The sequence below is a fragment of the Polyergus mexicanus genome, unplaced genomic scaffold, assembly GCF_030449975.1.
Source record: "Polyergus mexicanus isolate NDT 795.1 unplaced genomic scaffold, iyPolMexi1.0 SCAF_3, whole genome shotgun sequence".
NCBI lineage: Eukaryota > Metazoa > Arthropoda > Insecta > Hymenoptera > Formicidae > Polyergus > Polyergus mexicanus.
In genome coordinates this window covers 7,531,107-7,554,098 of record NW_027223323.1, presented here as the reverse complement: position 1 = coordinate 7,554,098, position 22,992 = coordinate 7,531,107, and the positions used below count along the sequence as shown (strand labels likewise).

Sequence of the window (22,992 nt, the reverse complement as noted above, 5' to 3'; positions counted from 1 at the left end):
TCTTCACCGCGCGTTCTATAGCGGAATATGTTCCCTGTATATAGAAGGCGTCTGTCTGTTTCCGAATACACGCCACGTGCGTGTCGATACACATTGTCCCGAAACCGCCCTCGAGCCGGGATGAGGGTTAAACCACGTGCGGGGGAGGTCTACCGCGAAACTACAAAGTTATTGGCGACATATGCGAAAGTTCGTTTAACCCCTTCGTCCTTTCCGATGAATATGCAAGAGCGGCACCGAAACGAGCCGACGATGTTCCGATGCTCGTCGTCGCTCCGAGCGGACGTGAAATACGCTGCTTCGACGATGCATCGCCGATGCATTCGGGCAAAAGGGGAATCGATATTGCGATAGGTCTTTTGCGTGCGAATCGAGTCTGGTGCTGGTACGGGATGTGATATACGCGCCGAATACACGTTACCGCGAAACGATCGTACTTTATTGGCGCGGTCAGTGTTTACTCGCCGCAAGAAACGCTCCACACAAATATATGTATTATTCGATTCTCCTAGTACTAGGTCTCCCAGCTTCCTTTGTGCAATCAATCACTTACATCAAGGTTATAATTGATGCTGATTTTAACAAACTGAATCTTATTTTTTTCAATATTAAATTTTTTCAATATATAATTGGTTGAATTGATTAATGTAGACTAATAAATCTATTAAATTTTTACAGTAGTAAAAACCTTTTTTAAAAATCCTTGAAAATAGAATAAAAAGTTTTGAAAAATATAATCTGGTTGCTAGCTACTTTAATGTGTGTATATATATATGCATTTGCATGTGTGATTTTACAAAAAGAAAAAGTAACAAGGAAAACTGTCTATTCTAAAACTCAGTTGGGAAAGAGAGAGAGAGAGAGAGAGTCAAAGACATTAAGTATAATTCTCTAAGTATTATTTCCATTCTGGGGAAAGCGTAATCTCTTTTTCTCGCGAAAGAATGTTCGCGTGGCAGATACGTTTCATTTCCTTTGGTCTCCGAAGAGACGGCAACGGTTCTCAAATAAGAACGAGGTCTTTTCGAGAATTTTTACGGAGCAAAATATTTCTCACACCTTCATCGATATTCCATTCGCAACCTCGACTCGGTCGTTGTATAATAACTATATTTCCAGGCGTTTCCCTGTGCGCGAGACAACTTGTCCACCAATGCCGAGTTTTCCTGAATAATCCTAAACAAGCCCTTTTTTTCAGAAATAACCTGCTCTGATTCTTTCCCAAACTTTGAAGGATTTATCGGGCTAGAAACCTGAGAAATATATGGATATTTCGAGTTTTTGGATCCTTGCACTTTTAGAGAACTCTATGGATCTTTAAAACTTTATGTTCGTGCAAAGTTTTAGATTTCTAAAATATAAAACATTTAAATTAAACAAGATTTAGAAATTAAAGAAAATTCATAAATTTTATATTTTGGATAATTTAATAATTGGATTCTTAGAAAGTTTATTCAATTGCATTCTGAGAATTCTTGGTGTGTTTCTGAAACTTGAAATATATAAATTTGGAGAAATGCTGCATCTTAATTTTTGAATCTACATAAGATCATGGAAATTTATATGATTACTAAAACCTTGAAAATTTTTGGGTAAAAATTGTAGTTCCTAGAGCTTTAAAAAAAATGTAGAAGGTAACAAACTTTGTGTGAATATTGTTGGTTATAAAAAAAAAAATTATTTGTATACATCATTATCTTATAAAAATTTCAAGCTTTTAAGACAAAATTTAAACAGAATACGGAATATCGACAATTCCACGAAGCACAAAGACTTCAAAGTTTCCGAGCATCAAAACTTAATTCAAAACTCAATAAGATCTCAGGAACTAAACACTAATTTGCATGGAGTTGTTTTCTTTAATTTATTTATTAGTCTCTTGTTGCAATAAACAGCTTAGAAATGCGAAACACGTTTATTTTGCAGTAACAAATGGTCAATAAAAATGGAATTTAGGAAAACAAACATGTTACTGATCGTGAATTCGAAAGAATTTATGTTTGTACTTATGAATATTTCATGTGTATTTTTTAAATATTTACTAGCGTGGCTTTTTCATGGTATTACTAATAGGCAACATACGCGCATACGCGCGTGTTTGTCAGAACGAAATATTTGTAGATTCTGATATTGCGTAAAAATAAAATACTGGAAATTGTCATAAACAAAATATTTTTAACGTGCGAGAATATTTTTTTTCATCTTTTTATACAAATGCTCTACTCGATTTTTCTTTCACTTTCAATAAAAAAAAATATATCATGTATCATATATATATACAATATATTAGTAATATAATATACTTTCCATTAGCTTCCTCTCTGTTTAAAGTATCAAATATACCTACTAATATTTAGCAAGTCATTTATGATGCCTAGTTATGTATATATACGAGTTCGTTAAACAAGATGAGAAGTACGAAAAGCTTAACATATACAGTGTAATATCATATAAATGTATCTATACATAGATATAACAAACTTACTTGTTTTCTCTCTCTACTCTATTCTGTATTTCGCAATTATCATCACATTTCGAAGATATAGTCGCATATCTTCATGTGGAATAATAATTTCAATTTTTGCTGTTTCTTTGTTGGCTTTACGTAACTAGCGATAAAATTTAAAAAAAAAAAAACTTCGATTAACGTGCGTGAAAATTTTAACTCTATAATGTCGAACGAGGCCGCTTTCCTCATTCCTATGATCGCCTCTTACGCGTCTCCTCGCTTTCCGCATCACCGTCAAGCGAACTTTCCGCGCCGCTCATGAATATGGAAAATTAGACGCTTTTCGATGCTTTTTTTTTTCGGCCGCAAATTGATTCCGCAAGTGGTGCGTGCAGAGTGCGAGCAAAAGAAAAAGGGTGAATTTAAAAAATGCAATTTGCGCAAGTGGAAATTAAAATTCGCTTTTGAAATGAATATAAGTTACAGGGAAAAAAAAAAAAAAAAAAAAAAATTGCGAGCTGTTATTCGCGCGATATCCATTGCATTAAAATTCTCAAATTTTTGCATCCTTGTTCCTGAACTTTAATTCAAGTCCCATCAATATCGGGAATTGATTGAATATCGTATAACCCACTTACCCGGTTTTCACAAAATTGGCGAAATACTGCATGATACTTTCCGAGAGTGCCATCTCCAGTCTCGTGTAGTTTTTCGGAAAATGGCCAAATCCCTCCACCCACAACGGCGCCCCGAAGACGAATGGAAGTTCTTCGCCGTGCACCGAGCCCATCTTCTGTAAACAGAGCAAAGGAGCATAGTTGAGTATACTTTTACATACTTTATTCTTTGTACATAATAATTTAAAGAAAAAAGAATACAAAAATTTGGTTGTTGAAATGTTGAATAATAAAGATAGATGAAGGAACTTAATGTCAATTAAGGAGAAGACGCGCGAAACCGTATGTTGAAATTAATTGCGATAGATTACGCAGCCGATAGATAAAAATGGATGGCGTTTTTCATCCGGGCCCGCTTTAATTGCGCGAGGGATGCCGACTATAAATCAGAAATACCGCTTAATATCAGCCGGGATTTAGAGATGGTCGTCGTCGACGTCGTCGGCGCGAGCTTATCCGCAAGCTCGATCATCGCGGACACGTCAGATGCGATTCAATTTCTCCGGCGAATTACGTTCTAACTGAAACGTTCATCTGACGTTGACTCTATAGGTTGAAAAGATGGATAAAGTATTTGTGAAGGAAATGAACGCGTAATCTATAGCTATCTATCAGTTATTAAGATAAATTTTAGTATCATCGTAGATCCTATCATCCTTTCGGAATCGTAGATATCCAAACATCACGCGATACAAATTGCTATGCCCGAAATCTGAGATTATAGGATATCTCCTAGTTATTATAGACTCGTGGATTTCGGATTCTACGAATTCGGAGGTATACCAGACTCCGGAATCGATCTGAGGTACAAGTCCGCCGTACCGAGGAAGCTATCTGTTCCACAGCAAGCACTGGAATGGAATCGGTGATTCTAAGGCGATTACGTACGTACACGTCCGTGCCGAATGGCGCACGAAAGGGCATTTGCCAAGTAGACGAGCTTAGTTCCGAATCGGTACTGGTTAAGATGCTGCCTGCTCTATCAATAGCGGAGGGCGCGAGGGCGAGACGGAAACGACAAGTATAGAGCAAAAAAAAAAAAAGAAAAAAAAAAGAAAGCAATATTTATTTCTTAGGCGAAATGCATTTTTGATAAGAAATACGCTTTGTATTCTTTACGACATCTTGTATAATAAATCATAAATCATAAATTAATAAAATAATATGTAAATAAATAATAAATGTAATAAAAAATAATATAAAAATTAATATATAAAAAGAAAAGAGAAAGCAATATAAAGTAAGATAAAATAAATAAGATAACAATATAAGAATATATATGTACAATATTAAAAAAAGCAGAAGGAGAGAGAAGGGAGATGAAATATGAAACACACAAGCCAAAATCCGTATCGCGTATACATCATTGTCGGAACGAATTCGGAGCTTTATCGAAGTTGTTTCGCCAACTAGATTCCGTCATTGTCGAGAGCGTCGGCTAACCGGCAATATACGGCTGCTACCGATACCATTAATTTCATTAAGGCGCACATCCAGGGCATCGCTTCCGGAAAGTCCTGGAACTATTCGCTGGCAGGTTGATTGATGCGCCACAATCCGAGAACGGAATTCGATCGTCTTTATGTCGCGATCAATTTGATCTCTTCCATATAAGTTGAAACTCCTCTTTTCGGTTACGAGAATATAGAGTTTCCCGGGCACACGACGAGCTTTATCATAAAAGCATCTGAGGTCAGATTATGCGATATTCGACTATTGGATGACGATTAAGTCGCATGTCGCTCTCATTATGTATCCAACGTTATTCGTTGAGCTCGAGGAAAACTAAACGGCCCCGATCTTCTCTCTTTGAGAATAGATTTTCAGCGATTTGTACCTCGGTGTGCCTTTCGCTCGGCGTGGCGTAATAAATCGACGCCGATGACTTCTCTCTCTCTCTCTCTCTTTTCGCGCTTGCGAAAGCCCGAAAATTGGCGCGGGCGTGAAATTAAAAAAAAAAAAAAAAGGAAAACCGACGGGGAGAAAGAGAACGCGCGTTCGCGTCGCGCTTTCAACCCTTTTTGGCATCGGGCAGTCTCGCGACCGCCCCGTAACTTTTAGTTTTTATTCTGCAGTTCTTTTTTCGTTCCAATTTCACTCCCCTTTTCACGGCCCCCGAGGTCCGTCCACCGCGTATGCGCGCGCCCCCGGCTGCCATAAAGTCGACTTCCGGCGTGTCTGGCATCGACAATCGCAGTCCGCGAGTGCAACGGCCGAGCAATTTCACGGTTTAACGCCACAAATGGAAGACAAGTCGTTCTATTCGCGAGTTATCGGAAAACGATGTCGTCGATGAAGAGATTCGTTCCTGATCGCTTTTTTCTTGATTATTCCACTGAAAATCCAACCGGATTATCTATACGCCTTTTTGACGTCGCCAGGATTGAAGAATCGCCATTGCCTAGATCAACCTATCGACGAAAATTAAATTTCTTCCTAAAATGAGAGACGTTATCGTGATGATCTCTCTTTAACAAGTTAAATTATATTGGTATTTAAAGTTTAACAATATACTTAAACATCTTTACATCTTTTCCCGTGAGCTAAAATTGTTATTATAAAAGATATTCTTGCTGATTGAAATAATATCGCTATAAATTTAACGCAAGCATTGACGATATTACTGTTTTCTGGGTTTTCAATATTCTTAATATATTTCAGATGTAGTTAGTGTTATTGTTTTTTACTGTCGAGTGCATCTTCATCTTTGGAACACTTTTGCTCGCGAGGAATAAACGTGTGTTTATTTGAGCAGAATCATTTTTAACGCGACTATTGTTCTCCGCGGGAAAATTTTCAACGACCTTTTTGCGAAAAACGCGTGTAAAAGGATCTATAAAGAACTGGTTAAATCAATAAAGAAAACAGCCGAAATTGTTTTGCCTCTCGCAAAAAGATATGAACCAAAGGCATTCAGCAAAAATTCAATCTTTGAAATTAAATTTTCTTTTTTTTTTACATTTGTCGATCGATGAAAAAGAGATCGTATTTAAATAAATACTGAATGTCAGATGTAAAAGAGACTTTCCGTTGACACGTCTCTTAACTCTTATTAAATATCGCAAAAGAAAAACATCGAATAATGAGCAACTTAAATTAAAATTATATTACTCGTTTTAAATAAAAAGAACTTCGTTAGAAAGAATATTGAAATAAATTTTCATTATATAAATTATTTTTATATCTATAATAGATATAATTTTTTTTAAATTATTTAATAGATATAAAGTTTTTTCAAACGTAGGTCTTTGCACAGTTTTCGACTTTATATACAAACACATATATACAATATATGAATACAAAGAACAACCGTCGAGCCTAATGCTGTCTCCTGACTTAAGATATTATTCCTTTTCTCCAGTCCTTTACGGAGGGAAGAGGAACAATAGGCATTGTCAATACAGGAGTGAGCTTTGAGTTCTGCCGATCCGTTACTGTTAGAACTTGGTAGCAGAAATGTAACCGGGAAACGAGAAAAAACAATTCCGCGGGAAGGGCCGACGCGACAAAGGGAAAGGGGCGTGTGAGATCGGTTAAAATGTCGAACGAGAGGAAATGCCGGGGCACAAACTGTGCTCTCTGTTATTAAAACTCCGCGTTCCCGCTCGTATGTAACGTTAACGACTCTTCGGAAAAGCGCGACTTTTCCCTTCTCGTTCTCTTTCGATTAATCGAGCAGCCGGTGAGAATTCCCATCGTATATGAATCTCAAACGCGAGACGTTTCAACATCATGATAATATAATGTTTATGCAAGTGTTACGTATTTTCTTTTTCTTTTTCTTTTTTTTTTTTTAATCACATTTATCTTGTCTTTTTGATTTGATTTCATTTCTCGTTTTCTCATTTCATCCTTTCTTTCTCTTCGTCCATTTCACCGGTAATACACATCTTATTACTTCTCGAAAGATCAAAATACATTCGAGATTCCTTTTTATCGTCGCTCCGACATTCCCAAGCATTGCGCGAAACATCCTTTCGTATCTTCGCGTTACGCGCTACGCAAGATTGTCGAGTGCGGGGAGGGAGGGGGGAGAGGGGGGGGGGAGAGGGGAGGATAAAGATGTCATTCGCTGTATAATCCGTAGTCGCGCAAGAAACGCGCCCTTAATGCTGGCTCTGGAGTAGAGCGGCTTCCGCGCCACATTACGTCGCTTTTGTAACAACGTCGATCTTAACAGGTACGAAACGATGTCAACGACAACGAGAGACCGTGTCTCGTTGAATGACTTTACACGTCTCTCCTCGCGCCTTCTTAACCAACGCGCCGTTTGATGATTCGATTACAGCGACTAACGAATTCATGACCTTTCTAATGCGCTTTCCACAAGTTTCTGATTCTGCTGCGTGAATGTTTCACGCTAAAAGTATCCTGAATCTTGTCTAAATATTCTCATCCGAGTATTATACCTCTTTATTATTTTATACATGTGAATGTATATTGATCTTTCTAGAAGTAATAAGCTGTGTGTTACCAGTGAAATGGACGAAGAGAAAGAAAGGAGAAATGAGAAATGAAATAAAATCAAGAAGACACCATTCGTGCAAAAAATTCAACAAGTTTTTAATCTTTAGACTAATGTTCGATGCAAACGTTCTTTAAAAAATTTTTTTCCAGAAGGAAAGGAAAATCCTATACTCATTTAATTATTTCGGTGTACAATTGCTGTGATATTTTTAAAATTGTAATCAAGATTTTTCTCTTTTAAATCGTCTTAGCTTAAACCTGATCAAAATCTTTGGGCAAATGACGCTTGTTTGTACACTTGTTACAAGTAGCTCTCCCTGTTTGATACAACTCGCTGGTACTTGGTAAACCGGTCGTAAGCGATAACACGAGAAGAGATTTTGATTTTGGTAATACGAGAGAAAGAGGGAGAGAGAAGGCATGAAATTCTACGATGTAATCTCGTTGACGCGATTGGACCTCCGTCTTTTCGCTTTACCTTTGCCCCCAACTCCTCGACTCTTGGATAGCGACAGGATCACGACGGCATTCCTGACGTTCCGCGAATGCCGGCAAATTTCAATTCGTGCCTCGGTTAAACCGCGTCGTTGTAGAAAACGATAATACGAAGCGCCGTCGCCAAAGTAACACCACCCATTCGCGATGGAGAATAGCTTATCAGAAATTTCTGTTAAATTGCAATTAATTTGTAGGATCGCGCAATTTCCTGTTCGCAATCTTATCCCTATCTGTTTGCTCAGTAGAGAAAGACAATTCACTCTAATTATATATAATTATATTTTATTATATAATTATATTTTCAATTGAAATGTATACTAAAAAAGAATTTGATATTGCAAGAAAAATAGTTTATTTACAATAACTATTATCTTTATACAATTTTTATCCAATATTAAGCTTAAAAGAAAGAGTTTTGTGTGCATGCTTTAATAGTTTTCATAAATATCGAGAATTTTAATTATTTATATTTTTTTTTTACGTATTCTCAAATATTTCTTTAAAAATTTAATTAATACTTGCATCCGTTTCTTTTTATACGCGAAACAAAATACAATAATTTTATCCAGATATATATTCCATTTGTAAAGACGCGTTTTATTTATAAAATCCGACTGACTTAAATACAATAGTACTACTGGCAACGTCGAAAGTATCTGAAGCGCATAGTAATAAGGTCTCTTTTTCAAAATTATATGGAAAAGCCTCTGCTAATTTGCTTCAGCGTGGCAATACGGTTTACTAGCGTAATTATGAAAAAAAGGAGAAGTGCAAAAGAAGAGCAACGGTAATCCAAATGAATAGAGAACACAATTGTATTTTTTCATTACATAGACTTAATACTACGTCGATTTGCCTCAAACAATAACATATATATGTGTGAAACAATTTTAATTATTATATTTTTATCATAAAATATATATTAAAAAATGTATACGTGTTGAAAAAATTATTTTTTATAATAAAAAGTTTATTTTAAACTTAGAATAAGAGTGATACGAAGCTATCTTTCTCTGCGATAAGTAAAAGCATTATATATGGTCCGAAAGAAATAGATTAAAAATTGAGAATTAATTTCGCACGATTTACGTCAAGGGAGATTCAAGGAATATAGAATGCAATCAGATGCTGAGAAACAACGCGATCTGGCCTTGGCGGACATTCCGCCCGCTAATTAGCGCATTCGCTCTAATTTTGATTAATTTATCATATCATAATCTCGCCGGCTGACGAGATAACGCTGTAACGTTGCGACTGTACCCTATGCAAATAATAACGTGACAATAGCGTTTCCTAGTAATATATCATGTCCCTTTGGTATGCGGACAACTGTGTGCATAACTACGTGCTTCATTCGCCGCGTCAATTATCAACTGCACGCTTCCCTAATTTTCCCCAAAAAGACAATTTTTTCGTCTGTTTTCGCGACCGTCGTCCCTTTCGAGCTCTATCAACGGTTCGTACGGGATTATCTTTTAACAAGCAGCGCATTATTATTAGACTTATTCATTGTTAGTTTAAATCTCTTTTTATGAAAATTTCTGAAATCGACTTTATATTCGCAAAGAAAAACAGTCGAATAGATGTACATGTATAAAGAATATTTATCGCATTCAATTTTCAATGTATTTAGAATGTACTTGATGTATTATGTTAGAAATATATTTGAAATTGGCAAAATTACCTTGTAAAAGAGAGTGTTTATTTTTTATCGTTAGACAGATCATTATTTAAACATAAAAAAATCTTTATTGCGTCAAACAATTATTATTTTTCCACATAAACATTGCTTAATTTTCTCAATTACTTTCTTGTGTTAATCACGCGATGGGCAATGATCAAAGTTCCGTGTAAATAAATTACCGCGAAATCGGCATCAATTTTTATCACAGATATGATTATTTCTCGTCAAACGTATGGATTTGAATTTAAATGGGAAAAGTTGGACCGTGCGAATTTCTCGTCACGAAATTCCCAGCAAACGGAAATTTGAATACGTCGATCGGTTAAAGGATCCTCCATGTTTCCCGAGATACGACGACTCATGTCAGACGCGGATCAGACACAGTCTGGTGGGAATACTGAGGCTATTGTTTCTATTAGCTATTATTTCCGTGTCTCCCGTACACGCGAAATCGTACGGCGCGAGGGACGAGAGATACGGTAGGTAAACAAGTAGTATAAACGTAACGCTGGACAGACGCGAGTGATTCCTGTCTATTCATCAGCCGGCGACGCTTCCTTTCGACCGGTACATACGGTATTGCGATATGTATTGCGATATATAAAATGATTGTCATTTTTCAATAAAGAGAGCGAAATTTTGAATTAAAACATCAGAAGCAAAGGAATGAAGAGGGAAATTTGCCGCTACTTGTGCAGTATCAAAGAAACTTTCTCGCGGTTTGCTGAAACATCTTATTTTCTCAGTTAAACAACTATACAAGTTTCCTACGAAACGGGAAGATATGATTGTTAAAGTGCAACTCGAGAGTTTTGAACAAAGTTTGTTCGTTGAGCAAAATTGTGCAAATAAAATACCAACGATTTAAAATAAAAGGTTTTACACATCAATATCTCGCATCAATAGAGAGGCTGATGATTATTCACTCCAGACAATTGTTGCTGATCCTGACAGCAGTTTCGGACTATCCGCGATTGGATCCCGTGGCAGTTCTCTATTCGCGCGTGCTCGCTTGTGCATTTTGCGACTAAGCTTACGAGCGCTCGTTTCAGCGCTCGTTTCCCCGTCAAAACTAGGAAGAACGAGCATGCAAATTGTCGGGCAGCCGCCATAAAACGGCGAAGCTTTTTCCGCCAAATGGCGCCATCCGTTTGAAAACGCGTCTATTTGGCGGCTGTTATCCGATGAGCGACCTATATCCTTCTCTTACTTTCTCATACTGTAAACGTTCGCGGGCGTCCGTTATTTAATCTTTAAGCTTCTTAACGAGAGGATCTCGTTTGCGAGACGAATCCATCGATACAGAATAGCAAATGATAGCAATGGCCTAATTAATTCTATTACAGAAATTATCGTTTACTTTGATCTTTCGAGATAAAAATAACTAGTATCCATTTACAACCGGTAGATAAAATTCTCCGTGTTCTTGAAAATATGTGAGATAATAAAATAAAATTTTTAAAGCAGTAAATCTATTAAAATTATAAAAGCAAAATAACAAAATGACTTGCAACATTGAAATAAGACGAATAAAATTCTCTCTACTTTCGCATTCAATTATTTTTTAACGTTGGAGAACAGCATTGTCGTTTGATCCAATCAAATAAAATCCATCTAATTTTGTGCTCGTTTTAAATCAATAGTATGTCAAATGTCACGCGAGATATATATTAAAAGGCATCGACAACGGCAGAGTGCGTAAATTATCTGGACACTTTGGCACGCCTATCGATGAATGCTATTTTTCTAAATAGCATTCATAAATACCTGTTGCATGAGCGTTCGCGCGAAAAGCGCATGCATAACCGACGCGGCATTGCATGTTTTAGAGGAACAAATAATTTAATTGCGCTTTAGCGCGCGCGGATATTAAGCCCGCTTTCTCCTCCCCTCTCCCCTCCCCCAATCCTCCGTGTTAACCATGCTCCACGACTACGACAGCTGACAGTCGTAAACTTTGCGATGAATATTTTATCGCAGCAATGCGTACAATGTACCTGCACCCGATGCGTCTGTAGTATATGTCACGTGAATGGAAAAAAAAAAAAAAAAAAAAAAAAACTCTCCGAGAGACATCACAAAATCCGGAGCCTGAAAATTCACCATTGAATAATTTCGAATCGCTAAAATTCGATGAAAAAAGAAATAGTAGCTTATTTTCTACATAAAAAAAAAAAAAAGCATTTTCAAGAGAACACTTTAAGCTTACGAAAGATTACGGTACACAAAGGTAGAAGAAAAATTTTTTCAGTTTTGTATACGATTTCAAAGATAAAGTTTTTTTTTTTTTTTCTTAACGCTATCTGCCTGGAAGTGGCGCAACTTAAATAAGGAACATCGTCGAGGAAAAAGCTTGACGTTGTTTGAAAGCTGAGAGTTTTTGCGCTTTAAAATGCTTCGTTATCAATTACTCCAAGATTTTTTTTCGCAAAGATGTATAAATTAAAATTTTGTGTTTTTTTTTTCTTTTGCGATCAACTCCGAGTGATTCTTTAATTTATTGAGATGTGTATGTTACTTTGTATCTCAATAAAAAAATTACAGTTTATATTTTTTCCATCTGTTTTTAAAACAATTTTAAAGATTTTATGAAAACTCTTTTGTTTTTATATACAACATTCTATTTCATTCTATTTGTTTATGCTAGAGTATACATAGATACAAAATTTCATCAATTCTCTTTTTGATTCCACTCTAATAACGCATTCTGTAAAACTGTTTTATTGCATTATATTTCTCGTCTATTATGTAATTAATTTCATTTTAATAGTTACACGTAAACATAATTCACGCACAAAGAGAATTAGATTCAATAATTATAAATTTATTTAATCTTTTATAATACCTCGCGGTGACGACATTTAATGTAAACAAATAATATGTAATTTCCACACCGATTATTAAAGCACGTGTGATCGAATGTGCGTGCAATTAAAATTAATTAATGCAGCGGACGCGACCGAGCGCATATTTACTATTTGAATTTATTTAATTTTCTCATATATATATATATATATATATATACATGTATAATCTCAAAACATCGTAATTATACGCGAGTGCACGAGATAAACGCCGCGTGGATTTTCGGGCGAGGTCACATTTACCGTTGGCGAAAAATTCCGCCAGGACGAACCATAACAACGAGAAAGAAATTGGACAAAATGGATAATCTCTGTCCGGGATTCGCGGCCCCTTCGTTCCAGATTTTTTTGCTAGCCCTCGGCGTTTCGTTTCGCGTCGTTTTGCCCTCCTTTCTTCGCTCATTAAACCGGGGGTGCTCCCCAATTAGCCGGTAAAGGATTGCCGCGACAGGGAGGAGGGAAGCCCGGTTTTAAAACCGTGCACCGGATAGCTTTAATTAAATAATTCGTTTCATCGCTCCCTCCTCCTCCCGATTCTTCCTTTCATCGTCTTTCAATTTCTTCGCGTCTGTCACAGCTTAATTTAACCTTGCAAAAACAAGAGTCCAACGCACCGGAAAAATTCATTTTTATTTTTATAAAATTGTCTCGGGAGACGAGGTTCTCTCTTTTACTTAAAACGAAAATTAGAAAGAAATGAGAATCTAAATATTTTCTAAGAAGATTCGCAGTGTACATACTTGGCGATTGTCACATATTTATTTCTAGAATATATATGTCAAATATATCAATCAGTTTTTCTTTTATGTTTAAATTAATATTTAAACGTTTATATCTTTTAAACGCAAAACGTTGTTAGAACAAAAGGAAACAAATCAAAAATTTATCGACTTTTATATATTTATCATATAAAAATATGTATAATAAATTTTCCGGTACTATATTATCCAACAAAAGATAAAAAATAAAAAAAAACAGTTTTTATATCTCATAAAATAAGAAAATCGATTGCTAAAAAACTTTTTATTTGATTGCGGTAAAATAATTTGTCAGATATTTAATGATTCCACAATAAGATTTGTGTTTTATTCGAGGATTTGTTAAAGGGAAAAGAATGTGTTTCGGGATACGTAGGATACGTTGGAGGGCAAATTTTCTCGTAATGCCTTTCTCCGATCCGCAGCTACTTTCGACTACTTTTTTTTACTCATTCCTTTCGTCCTTCCTTCCCACTCATCAACCTACCTTTGGACGAGCGCTAGAGACGAGGGCTACGGGGCGAACTCGTATTCTCATTTTCCTCGTGCAAGATGGAGAAATAGCAATCACGACGAGTGGCGCAATAGAAACCGGATCTGATTCGACACGGAGAATCCCTTCTAGTTTCGTTTTCATTTAGTCTTTTTTTTTTAATCAATGTATCGATTATTTATATACAAGCGCGAGTCCTGAAATATCGGCGATAATTATGCATTATAATTAAGTATTGTTACAAAATTGATATGTAATTATTAATGCTATGTAAACATTTAGATATATTGAGCAAAATCTCACCTTCAACATTTTGTATTTGCAACACTCTTGTAACGATACTTTTGCATAATGTTGTTACAAAATGTGATTTTTTTATAAAGATGTTCTTTTAGTTTTATATCAAACATAATCCAAGTTTATCTAAAAATTCAACAACAATTTCTTCTTTCATATTAGATGGTTTTACAAGTTTCATTGTAAAATTTTAATATAAGACTTTAAAAGAGGGGATCGAAGAGAACCGTACATTTTGCGAGTAAATAACGTTCTAACCACCCAAGAGAATGATTACCGTCTCTATCGAAGGTTTACGATTTTTTTTTTTTTTTTTTTTTTTTCGGACGTTGAACGCGCGAATCCCGCCGAAGGAAATCGTCCTCGATCAAATTACAGCACGGGAGAGCCTTTTAAAAGGATCCACGAGGAGCCTAAAGTCCTGGAAATGGGCGAGGTGGCGCGCCAGCTGATAGATTTTGAACGTCGGCTTCGCAAATCCTCCGCGTATCGATGGGTCCTTGCAAATCCCCCCAACGATCCTCGGGATGAATTTCGCTCGTCCCGGGCAGGATCGATCGCGCAACCCGCGCCCGCAATGTCCGTTTTCACTTTGCCGGTGGATTACAAGTTGCCATCTCGAGAGAGCTTTTACGAACTTGACAGAGAAACTCGTTCTCTTCTCCCTTTTTATCCATCTCTTTTGTCTCTTTATGCAGAAAGGAGAGTTCTAGGTTGCGCGGGAATATTATACTCCGTTACGCTCTGCTTTCTCTCTCTTTCCCTAATAATTTTTACTATGCTTATTATACAATATAATCTTATCGCGAATTTCATAGACGGAGACACGCAGGTTGCATAATAAACAGTATTATTTAAATCGAAAGAATATGTAATTTGCGAAAACATGAGTTTGCAATTCACGCGGTCATTCACGCTGCGAATATGTAATTCTTAGATTTATAATATTGAAGATTTTTGTGACAGACAAAAATTACATGAACATTTAAATAATTATTTATAATTTGAACCGAAATATCTCCTTCTCTTGGCCAAGTGAATACTTAGTACTCGATACAATAGTGTTATTTAAAAAACTGATTTATGAGCGCAATTTTTTGCGATTACGTAAGTGTAAAGCGAATTACAGAAAGATGTCTATTTGCGAGACAAAAAAAAATTGCTCGTGAACGTGAAAAAATAGGAAAGCTACGTTGCGGACAAACGTGGTGACGCGGTGACTGCGCATATGGTGCACGTGACATGACTGGAATATTTGCTGCTGTTCGCATCGACAGGATACAAAGGACTTCTCGTCCTTTGGCCCATGTACGCGACTGCCATACAATTATAAACAAGTTGTAACTAATCTCAGAAAGATATCTTAATTGTATGGCTTGTTTCTTATTTTTTGTTGCTGCAATTTTAATCTCCAATTAATGTCATTAATATCAATTGTAAAAATAGATTCAAACGGCACGTTAAAGAATCTTATTTGTTATTATATGTATATTAGAAATAAAGGCAGAGAGAGATTAAAGGTAAAATGTTTTACTGTAACGGTCTCTTCTAACAAATATTTGTTAATGGAAAATTTTTAAAGAACTCGTTTATATTTGCAAAATTTAATAGGGTAAAAATAGATAGAGAAAAAGAGCGAAAGAGAGAGAGAGGGAGAGATAAAGGAGGTAGATAAATCGACCGATTAGTTCTTCAAATAATTTTAGCGTAAATCGAAATAGGATTGGGATCGTAATGGCTGTCATGAGGTGCGCCGACTGCAAACGCCTCGATACGACGACATCTTTATTATATTCGACGTACGTGCACCGGTTTCATCGTAAATTGAATCTCTCTATTATCTTCTGCCGTGTTCATAGTCGCGTCTGATCCTGGTAAAGGATTTTTCTCACAATCATCAGAAAATTAGCGTTACAAAATATGCATGTAATTCTTATCTTTATTCTTTCATTTTTATTACAGGCTTTAAACAATATAAATGGAACATAAGTGGATGTTTCTAAAAAAAAACCAATAAAATAAATAATTTTTTGGATAAAAGAGATCCACATTATTGTATACAAATTAGAAAAAGAAATGTATTTTAACAAGAAAAGTGTTTCTGATGATCGATAAAATGAAACAGAGTTTAACCTTCCACTATCTTGCACAAGAAATTACTTTCTTATTTACCATATAGCGAAACATCCATCTCGAAATAATCGACTTGTTGTCTCGTAATAAATGTAAATTTTTCACAACGTATCGCGATGGAAAATATGCGTTTCTGGGTAGAAAATGATACCAGCTCCATTAATAGTTAATGGATCCGAAGCGTAGTCGAAATCTGTTTTCCAACCCCCGTAACTATTTATTCGGAGTAATTATGGATGCAACTGTGCGGGCGGAGAGACGAGAGATGATTCTGTCTGTTTTACGACGGCAAACAATGGAGGAGAGACTAAGTCCCGCGAGATAAAGGCGGGATGTTAGATGCCACTGTGTCGGGACAGCATCGCAAACAGCGAGTGCGGGAGCGCGCGACAGTCTCGCGATTCGACTGATTATTCTACCGAAGCGCGATCTCCGTACATGTTTACCCGAGCAGGGTTTCTCTCCGGGAGCCGGCAGCTCTCGAGTACCGTCATCCACCGCTAATCGACCTCCCGTTGATCGATCATCGATCCGACAGACTTCTCGCGCGCGAAAGGATTTATCCGGGGAACGCGTCCCAAGTTCGTTGCGCCGATGGTGTCGCATTTTTCATCGACTAACTGCAACTAATTACCTCTTCTTCGTACGTTACAAAGAGGTATATAATAAAGCTAATGAGAGAAAAAGAGAGGATAAGCTATAGTCGATGCAAATTTATATCCGCGCAATTGATAAAATTGAAATGAAAAAGGCACGCGTCAAATTATAGACTGCACAGATAATTATACTTATTGATTTATATTATAAAAATTTATAAAGTTAATATTATTTTTCTAAACTAATTGCCTGATTCTAATAATCAAAGATTGTATATTGTCAATTTAATAAGTCTTCCATCATTTTTTTTTTTAAAGCGTCACATTTTACGCGATCGTGATGAAATCTTTGAAATTTAAATTAACTTTATATTTTAACGAATAATTCTCGTATTTTGAAAAAAAAAAACTACGGAATTCAAGACACATTAGGGGAAATGATCCGATGCACGTACATACTCGATTTCTGTCCAAAAGCCTGCATCCGTGTTGATAATGGAAGGTGCGTCGGTGGAGAACAATAATGTAATATCGCGGGTATAACGTAATCTATGCATAATTGAACGTAAACACGCCGATAATTTGAACCAGCAATGGTGAACGGACCGACAGTGGGAAAACAGTCATCGCGCGGTTTCGTGAGAATATTCCGCAGACGAACGAATAATTGCCTAGACCTGCATTCTCGCAACAAACTACAGCTTAATCAAACTAAACATCTACGGGGCAAACATTGCTATTCTAACAAATTGCCTTCGAGGAGTTCAGAGTGAAAGCGAGATAATCCATCGTCGATGTTACGCGAAGATTTTCTAACTTATTGAATAATAATTTCAAGTAACTTGAGCGTAAACGAGAAATTTTATCATTAATCAGCTACGCAGTGTGCGCGTATGTGAAAATTAATTAAAAAATTTTTCTGGATTAGAACTAATTTTAATTTTATGTTACTTTACAGATATTTCATTTAACGGAGTTTGCAATTTTTTTTGACAACCTACGATTATTTTTCGTTTCGCTTACCTGGGGATAATCGCCATCCTTTATCTGATAGTCGAATACATAAAAGTAGGTCTTGGGCATCGGTTCCTCCTCGCTGTCGGGGATCGGCGCTATGTGGGGATTGTTCGGTTTCTTTGTATGTCTCAGGGTGAAGAGGTCCCCGGTCTGTACGAGCGGCGCCACGAACTGCGCGTCACTCAACGCCTGCACGCATGCATCCTTCGTGTTGACGGGATGCTGAACCGTTCGTTCCCAGTCGGTGTACTCGTTCACCACCTATGCGAAAACGAATTTCAGGTCTGTCATTCACTGTCATAGACACGGCAAGAAACTGCCGCAATATCAGACGGCGCGTGACCAATTTGGGCTTGAAATGATTCCTCTTCAGCGCGCGCTTATTAAAAGTACATTTTAGAAAAAGAATAAAATATAAAAGAGAATGCAAAGAAATATTTTTTTACATTAATACACGTCTTTTTCAAGTAAAAATATGTCTCTCGTTCGCAAAAATCTCTTCAATTAAGCTTTAGAAACCTCGCGAGTTTTACATGCAACATCGAATCAATTCTCCCTTACGAAATATGCGTTTAATCGCGCGATAGCTCCCTTATCGCGCTCGTAAAAATACATTGTTGCGGCTGTAATCATTTAATTGTCTATAATCATTAAGTAATTCGTGCGTCGCTCTCCTGGCGTGGACCGATAACGCGCCGGCTAAATGGAATTGTGTCGCCGGTGTATTTCGACAAAACGCAACGCTCGCGTTTCAATCGTTAGGAACGTAACAATTATGTCCTGCGATAAATTCCGCGAGAATGCGACGACACACGCGCCGCAAATATGGCCGGCATGTCGCATACGACTGGCGATAAATACGATTCATCTTTTCTCTTTAAAAATTGATTTTTCTATCCTCGAAAATATCAGACAATAATTTAAGCTCTTAATAGAAAAATATTTCGTATATTTTAATTTGTGACAAAATAATTTATGGGTTATATGTCAATATAATATCTAGAAAGATATTATATTGACATATTATCGAAATTTTATCACGAAATATTATTTCGGTATATCTACGACATAAATAAAGAATTCTTACTCATTAAGAAACGACTATGATTATTTTAATTTTGTAATGTAAAGGATTACACATTCTGATTGTACACACGTGTCGCGTGCAAAAAAATTTTGTTTTTCGATTTTATAAATAAAAAAATAACGACTCACCGTGTAAAATATCTCAGTGAGATGATAAACGTAGGCATTCCTCACATACGTGCGGATGATCCTGTCTCTTCTCTCTCCCTCGAATCCTTGCCAAACGTCTTTCTCCGCAAACTTCCATAATGCCTCGCTCGTTGTCACACCAAACAATAGATCGTATTTGTTGTTGCTCGTAATTGGTGCACCATGTTCAGCCTTTTTTGAAAGAGGCCTAAAATCAACAATAACAAAAAATTTTAATTTAATACAAATTCATTTATTATAAAATTCTCAAACAATATAATTAATCTTTAAGAAAATAAGAGAATAATATAGGTATTCTTTTATTACCTTTAATATGCGTAAAGAATTAAAGAATTGAAGTAATGATAAAATTAATTGTATATCTTGAATATTTTTGAGAAAATAAATTAAAAAATAATAACTAGGTAAATAATACTAAGATTATAATTGTATCGTAAAAATGTGTAAGAATATTCGAGACAATGCTATTAAAATAATTTTAATACGATTACAATACGAAGGCGACATTAGCTAAATCTGAAAATCTCGGTCAGTAATTGCAAACGGGGAACAGAAACTCGCTTTGGAAGTAAAGATGATAATATGAGCTCGCGCTCTATGGTTTCCGGCTGCGCGGCGCTGTCTTCGATTGTAAGTATGCTAATGACGTTGTAAGGTCGGGGTGGGTCGTTTACAATCGCGTTAATGAACCACGCTAATGTTCGCGATGGCGAACCGGCTCGTTTAGTCCCTCTTTTTCCATTTAACGAGAAAACTCCGGGATCCGTCAGACGGAAGACGGAAAGCGGAATTATTGTGAAAGTCGACGTTAAGTACGAGACATTCCCTTCTCTCCTCCTTCCTACCCCTCTCTTCGAGCAAGAAAGCAAAGCTGAGCCCGGAAGTGCACACATCAAAATAACTTTTCCGCCGGTTTATACGGATTTCCTTTGCCGCCGCGAAAGAAAATGTAGAAATATACGCCGCATTAGCATAAAACTCTATTAAGCTCGCTCTACCGGAATCCAAGGATTTTCCCTTCTCCATCTTTTTCCTCACTCTCTCTCTCTCTCTCTTAAGATTTCATCTTTCTTTTCCCATTCGCACTATGACCGTGATCAAAAACGGCGTTAGAAGTTCGCGATGTCAAACGAATTCTGTCACATTTTTTATTTTAATTGAATAAAATTAGTAAACGGTTTAATATAGAAACGTGATATATATTGCTGCAAGAATCTTGAAATTTAAATTCAAAACAAGATACTCTAAGTACTCGACAGTACTATCAAAATTGTTTAAAGTTTGTAGAAATCTTTGAAGAGTTGTGTGAAACAAAATTATAAGATTTGGATAGATTTATAATTTTAAGAAATAAAAAATCTAATATTAATGAATTTGAGTATTTTTCTGGATATACTCACCCGAATCCTTGAAACTCGGGGCCTAGATAAGATAGGAGATCTTTCTGAAAATCCGGCTTGATGACGACACCATCGACGCTTGGACCAAACGCGCTAAGAAACGTCGGAGGCTGAATGTCGACTTGCATCAGTTCTTCCAGACTGCTCTCCCTCAGACAATCTACTATAAGCTCATTGTCTTTGAGAAGATCATCGGGAATGGAACAGTTGATAGCCTTGGCCAGTTTCAGGGCGTAGGATACAGGATCTTCTATCACAGCCCAGGATGAAAGGGCGCTACCCGACAGCAGTATAGCTCGTTTGAACAATCCTGCAAATAAAAAAAAAGCATCAGTTATTATATATCTTTTAAAATATATATTACATCTTGATGATATATATAAATAAAGAAATTAATATGTTTTTGTAAACATTATAGTCAGCATGCAATATGATGCATAAGGCTAATTCTTCAAATGTGTAGTTCTTAAAAAAAAAAAAAATAAAATAAAATAAAATATTTTAAAGATTTATCATATTAAATACATTTTTATCCATCTGATATAGATTGATATTGGAAACACGGAAAAAATATTAATATCGGATTTAGTTCGGGTCAATATCTTTTAAGCAATTCAAAAAAAAGAAAAGAAAATGTAACATTTTTGAAATTAAGAAGAAATTGTTTTCCTAGAAAAAAATATAATAGCTATTGAAAAAACTGCGTCGTGAAGGATAAATTCTTTGATAAAAGTTCATATGGGAATACCTTGATATTTTTATTTTTATTTTCAAAAATTGCAAAAAAAAACGATGCCATGTTTCTCGTCGATAAAGGAATTTTCTCTTTCGAGAAAATTGATCCGATGGACCGGAACAGCTTTTCTATTCCTTAAAGTGACACACAGATATTTCGCGATAAAGGGTTATTTTTTTTTGCAAACGCATTCCGTATTCGCGACTAAAGTATCAATAGAAAATCTGATTTTTATTTCCTTAGCTCTAAAGAAATGTAAAATAAATCTAGTAAAAGAGATACATATCAATTGATATGCCAGATACTAAGAATTTATATATTTTTTAAAAAGAAGAAAACATATTTGAATATGTATAAAGAATATGTATCTTAAAATAAAAATATTTATAATTTCAAAATTTTCCCCGAAATGTAAATCTCTATATTATTATAAATACTTTTACTAAGCAAAATGTAGCGTTTTTCTTATATTTACATTAATAATCTTTGTGGAGACATACCACATTTAACGATATAATATTATTTATTTATAATACATCCCCCACATACTAACACACATATCCACATATATTTATCTTGCATAATCGTTATCCACCTAGAATTTATCTTATCTTATAATTTATCGCAAATTTCTCTCTCTCTCTCTCTCTCATATATTTTTTTTGATAATTAAATCTTCGAAGCGTGGTATCTCGAATCGTTACAACTAATGCCGGATGCATTTTACGAAACGCTGAATATTATACGAGTGGATTGTTTGAGGAGGAAATTACGTCGGCGAAAATGGCACCGCGGATGGATGGAAGCTACGTCGTTATTCTTAGCGAGAAAAGAAAGACAAACTAAAGTCCCTCTCAAACCTGAAGAAAGACGTGGTCGACGACCCATAATTATCCGAGAGAAGAATCGTTCTCGCGCAGACTGCTCGCGTTGATGTTATTTGCCTAAGGAAAAATGGAATACCAGATCTTGTGTTTTAAAGCAGAGGTTTTCAATCTTCACTTCGTTCGCATTATTAACACCGTCATTATCCCGTCAGCAATCACGCTATCAGCACCGTGTATTAAAATAAAAATTATTTTCCAATATAAGAAACATAAAAGAATTGATTTATATGTAATTATAATTATAATGCGCGCGGGTTTTAAAATATATTATAATGAGTTTAAGACTTTCTGATATTTAATTAAAAAAAATTTTTAAATATATTAATAATTATTATTTTTGGTGATTAAAAAACTGATTAATTCGAACGAATTGTGTTCTACTATTAACTGCTTTTAGACGAAAAAACAGACATTGTATTTTAAACGGAAATGTAATTTTCAACTTTGAAGAAGAATAAAAATAATAGGTATAGAATGCTTTCTTCGAAAAATTATTATGCAATTTTTTTCGTCGAGCAATTTATCAGAAAAATTAATAAGCAAGCGACAGAAAAAGAGAGGAAAGAAGTAAAAAGAAATAAGAGAAGAGAGAAAAAAGAGAAGAGAGGCCGAAAGCAGGAAATAACAGGATGTCAACGAGTCTCGGTATCGCCGTCTCAGAAAAATGGAATTTTCATTTCTATCCTCAATAGTACAGGAAAGAATGAAGCATCCACGGAACAAGGAAAGCTAGAGAAGAATCGGGCCACGTCACGATCTTTTTGATCGGAGGATTTTTCTGTGCACAAACAAATACAGAA

General features: G+C 35.8%; 1 protein-coding gene across 3 annotated transcripts in view; it reads right to left on the bottom strand.

The window, feature by feature from the left end:
- Nlg-4 (neuroligin 4) overlaps positions 1-22,992 on the bottom strand; it is a 187,228-nt gene that overhangs the window by 45,882 nt on the left and 118,354 nt on the right. For all 3 annotated transcript variants that reach the window (XM_070292626.1, XM_070292627.1, XM_070292628.1), the window contains 4 exons: positions 20,570-20,879; positions 19,149-19,356; positions 17,940-18,194; positions 3,088-3,242 (listed from right to left, as the gene is read on the bottom strand). In XM_070292626.1, the coding sequence (XP_070148727.1) occupies positions 3,088-3,242; positions 17,940-18,194; positions 19,149-19,356; positions 20,570-20,879 (928 nt within the window). The remainder of the gene's footprint in view (positions 1-3,087; positions 3,243-17,939; positions 18,195-19,148; positions 19,357-20,569; positions 20,880-22,992) is intronic.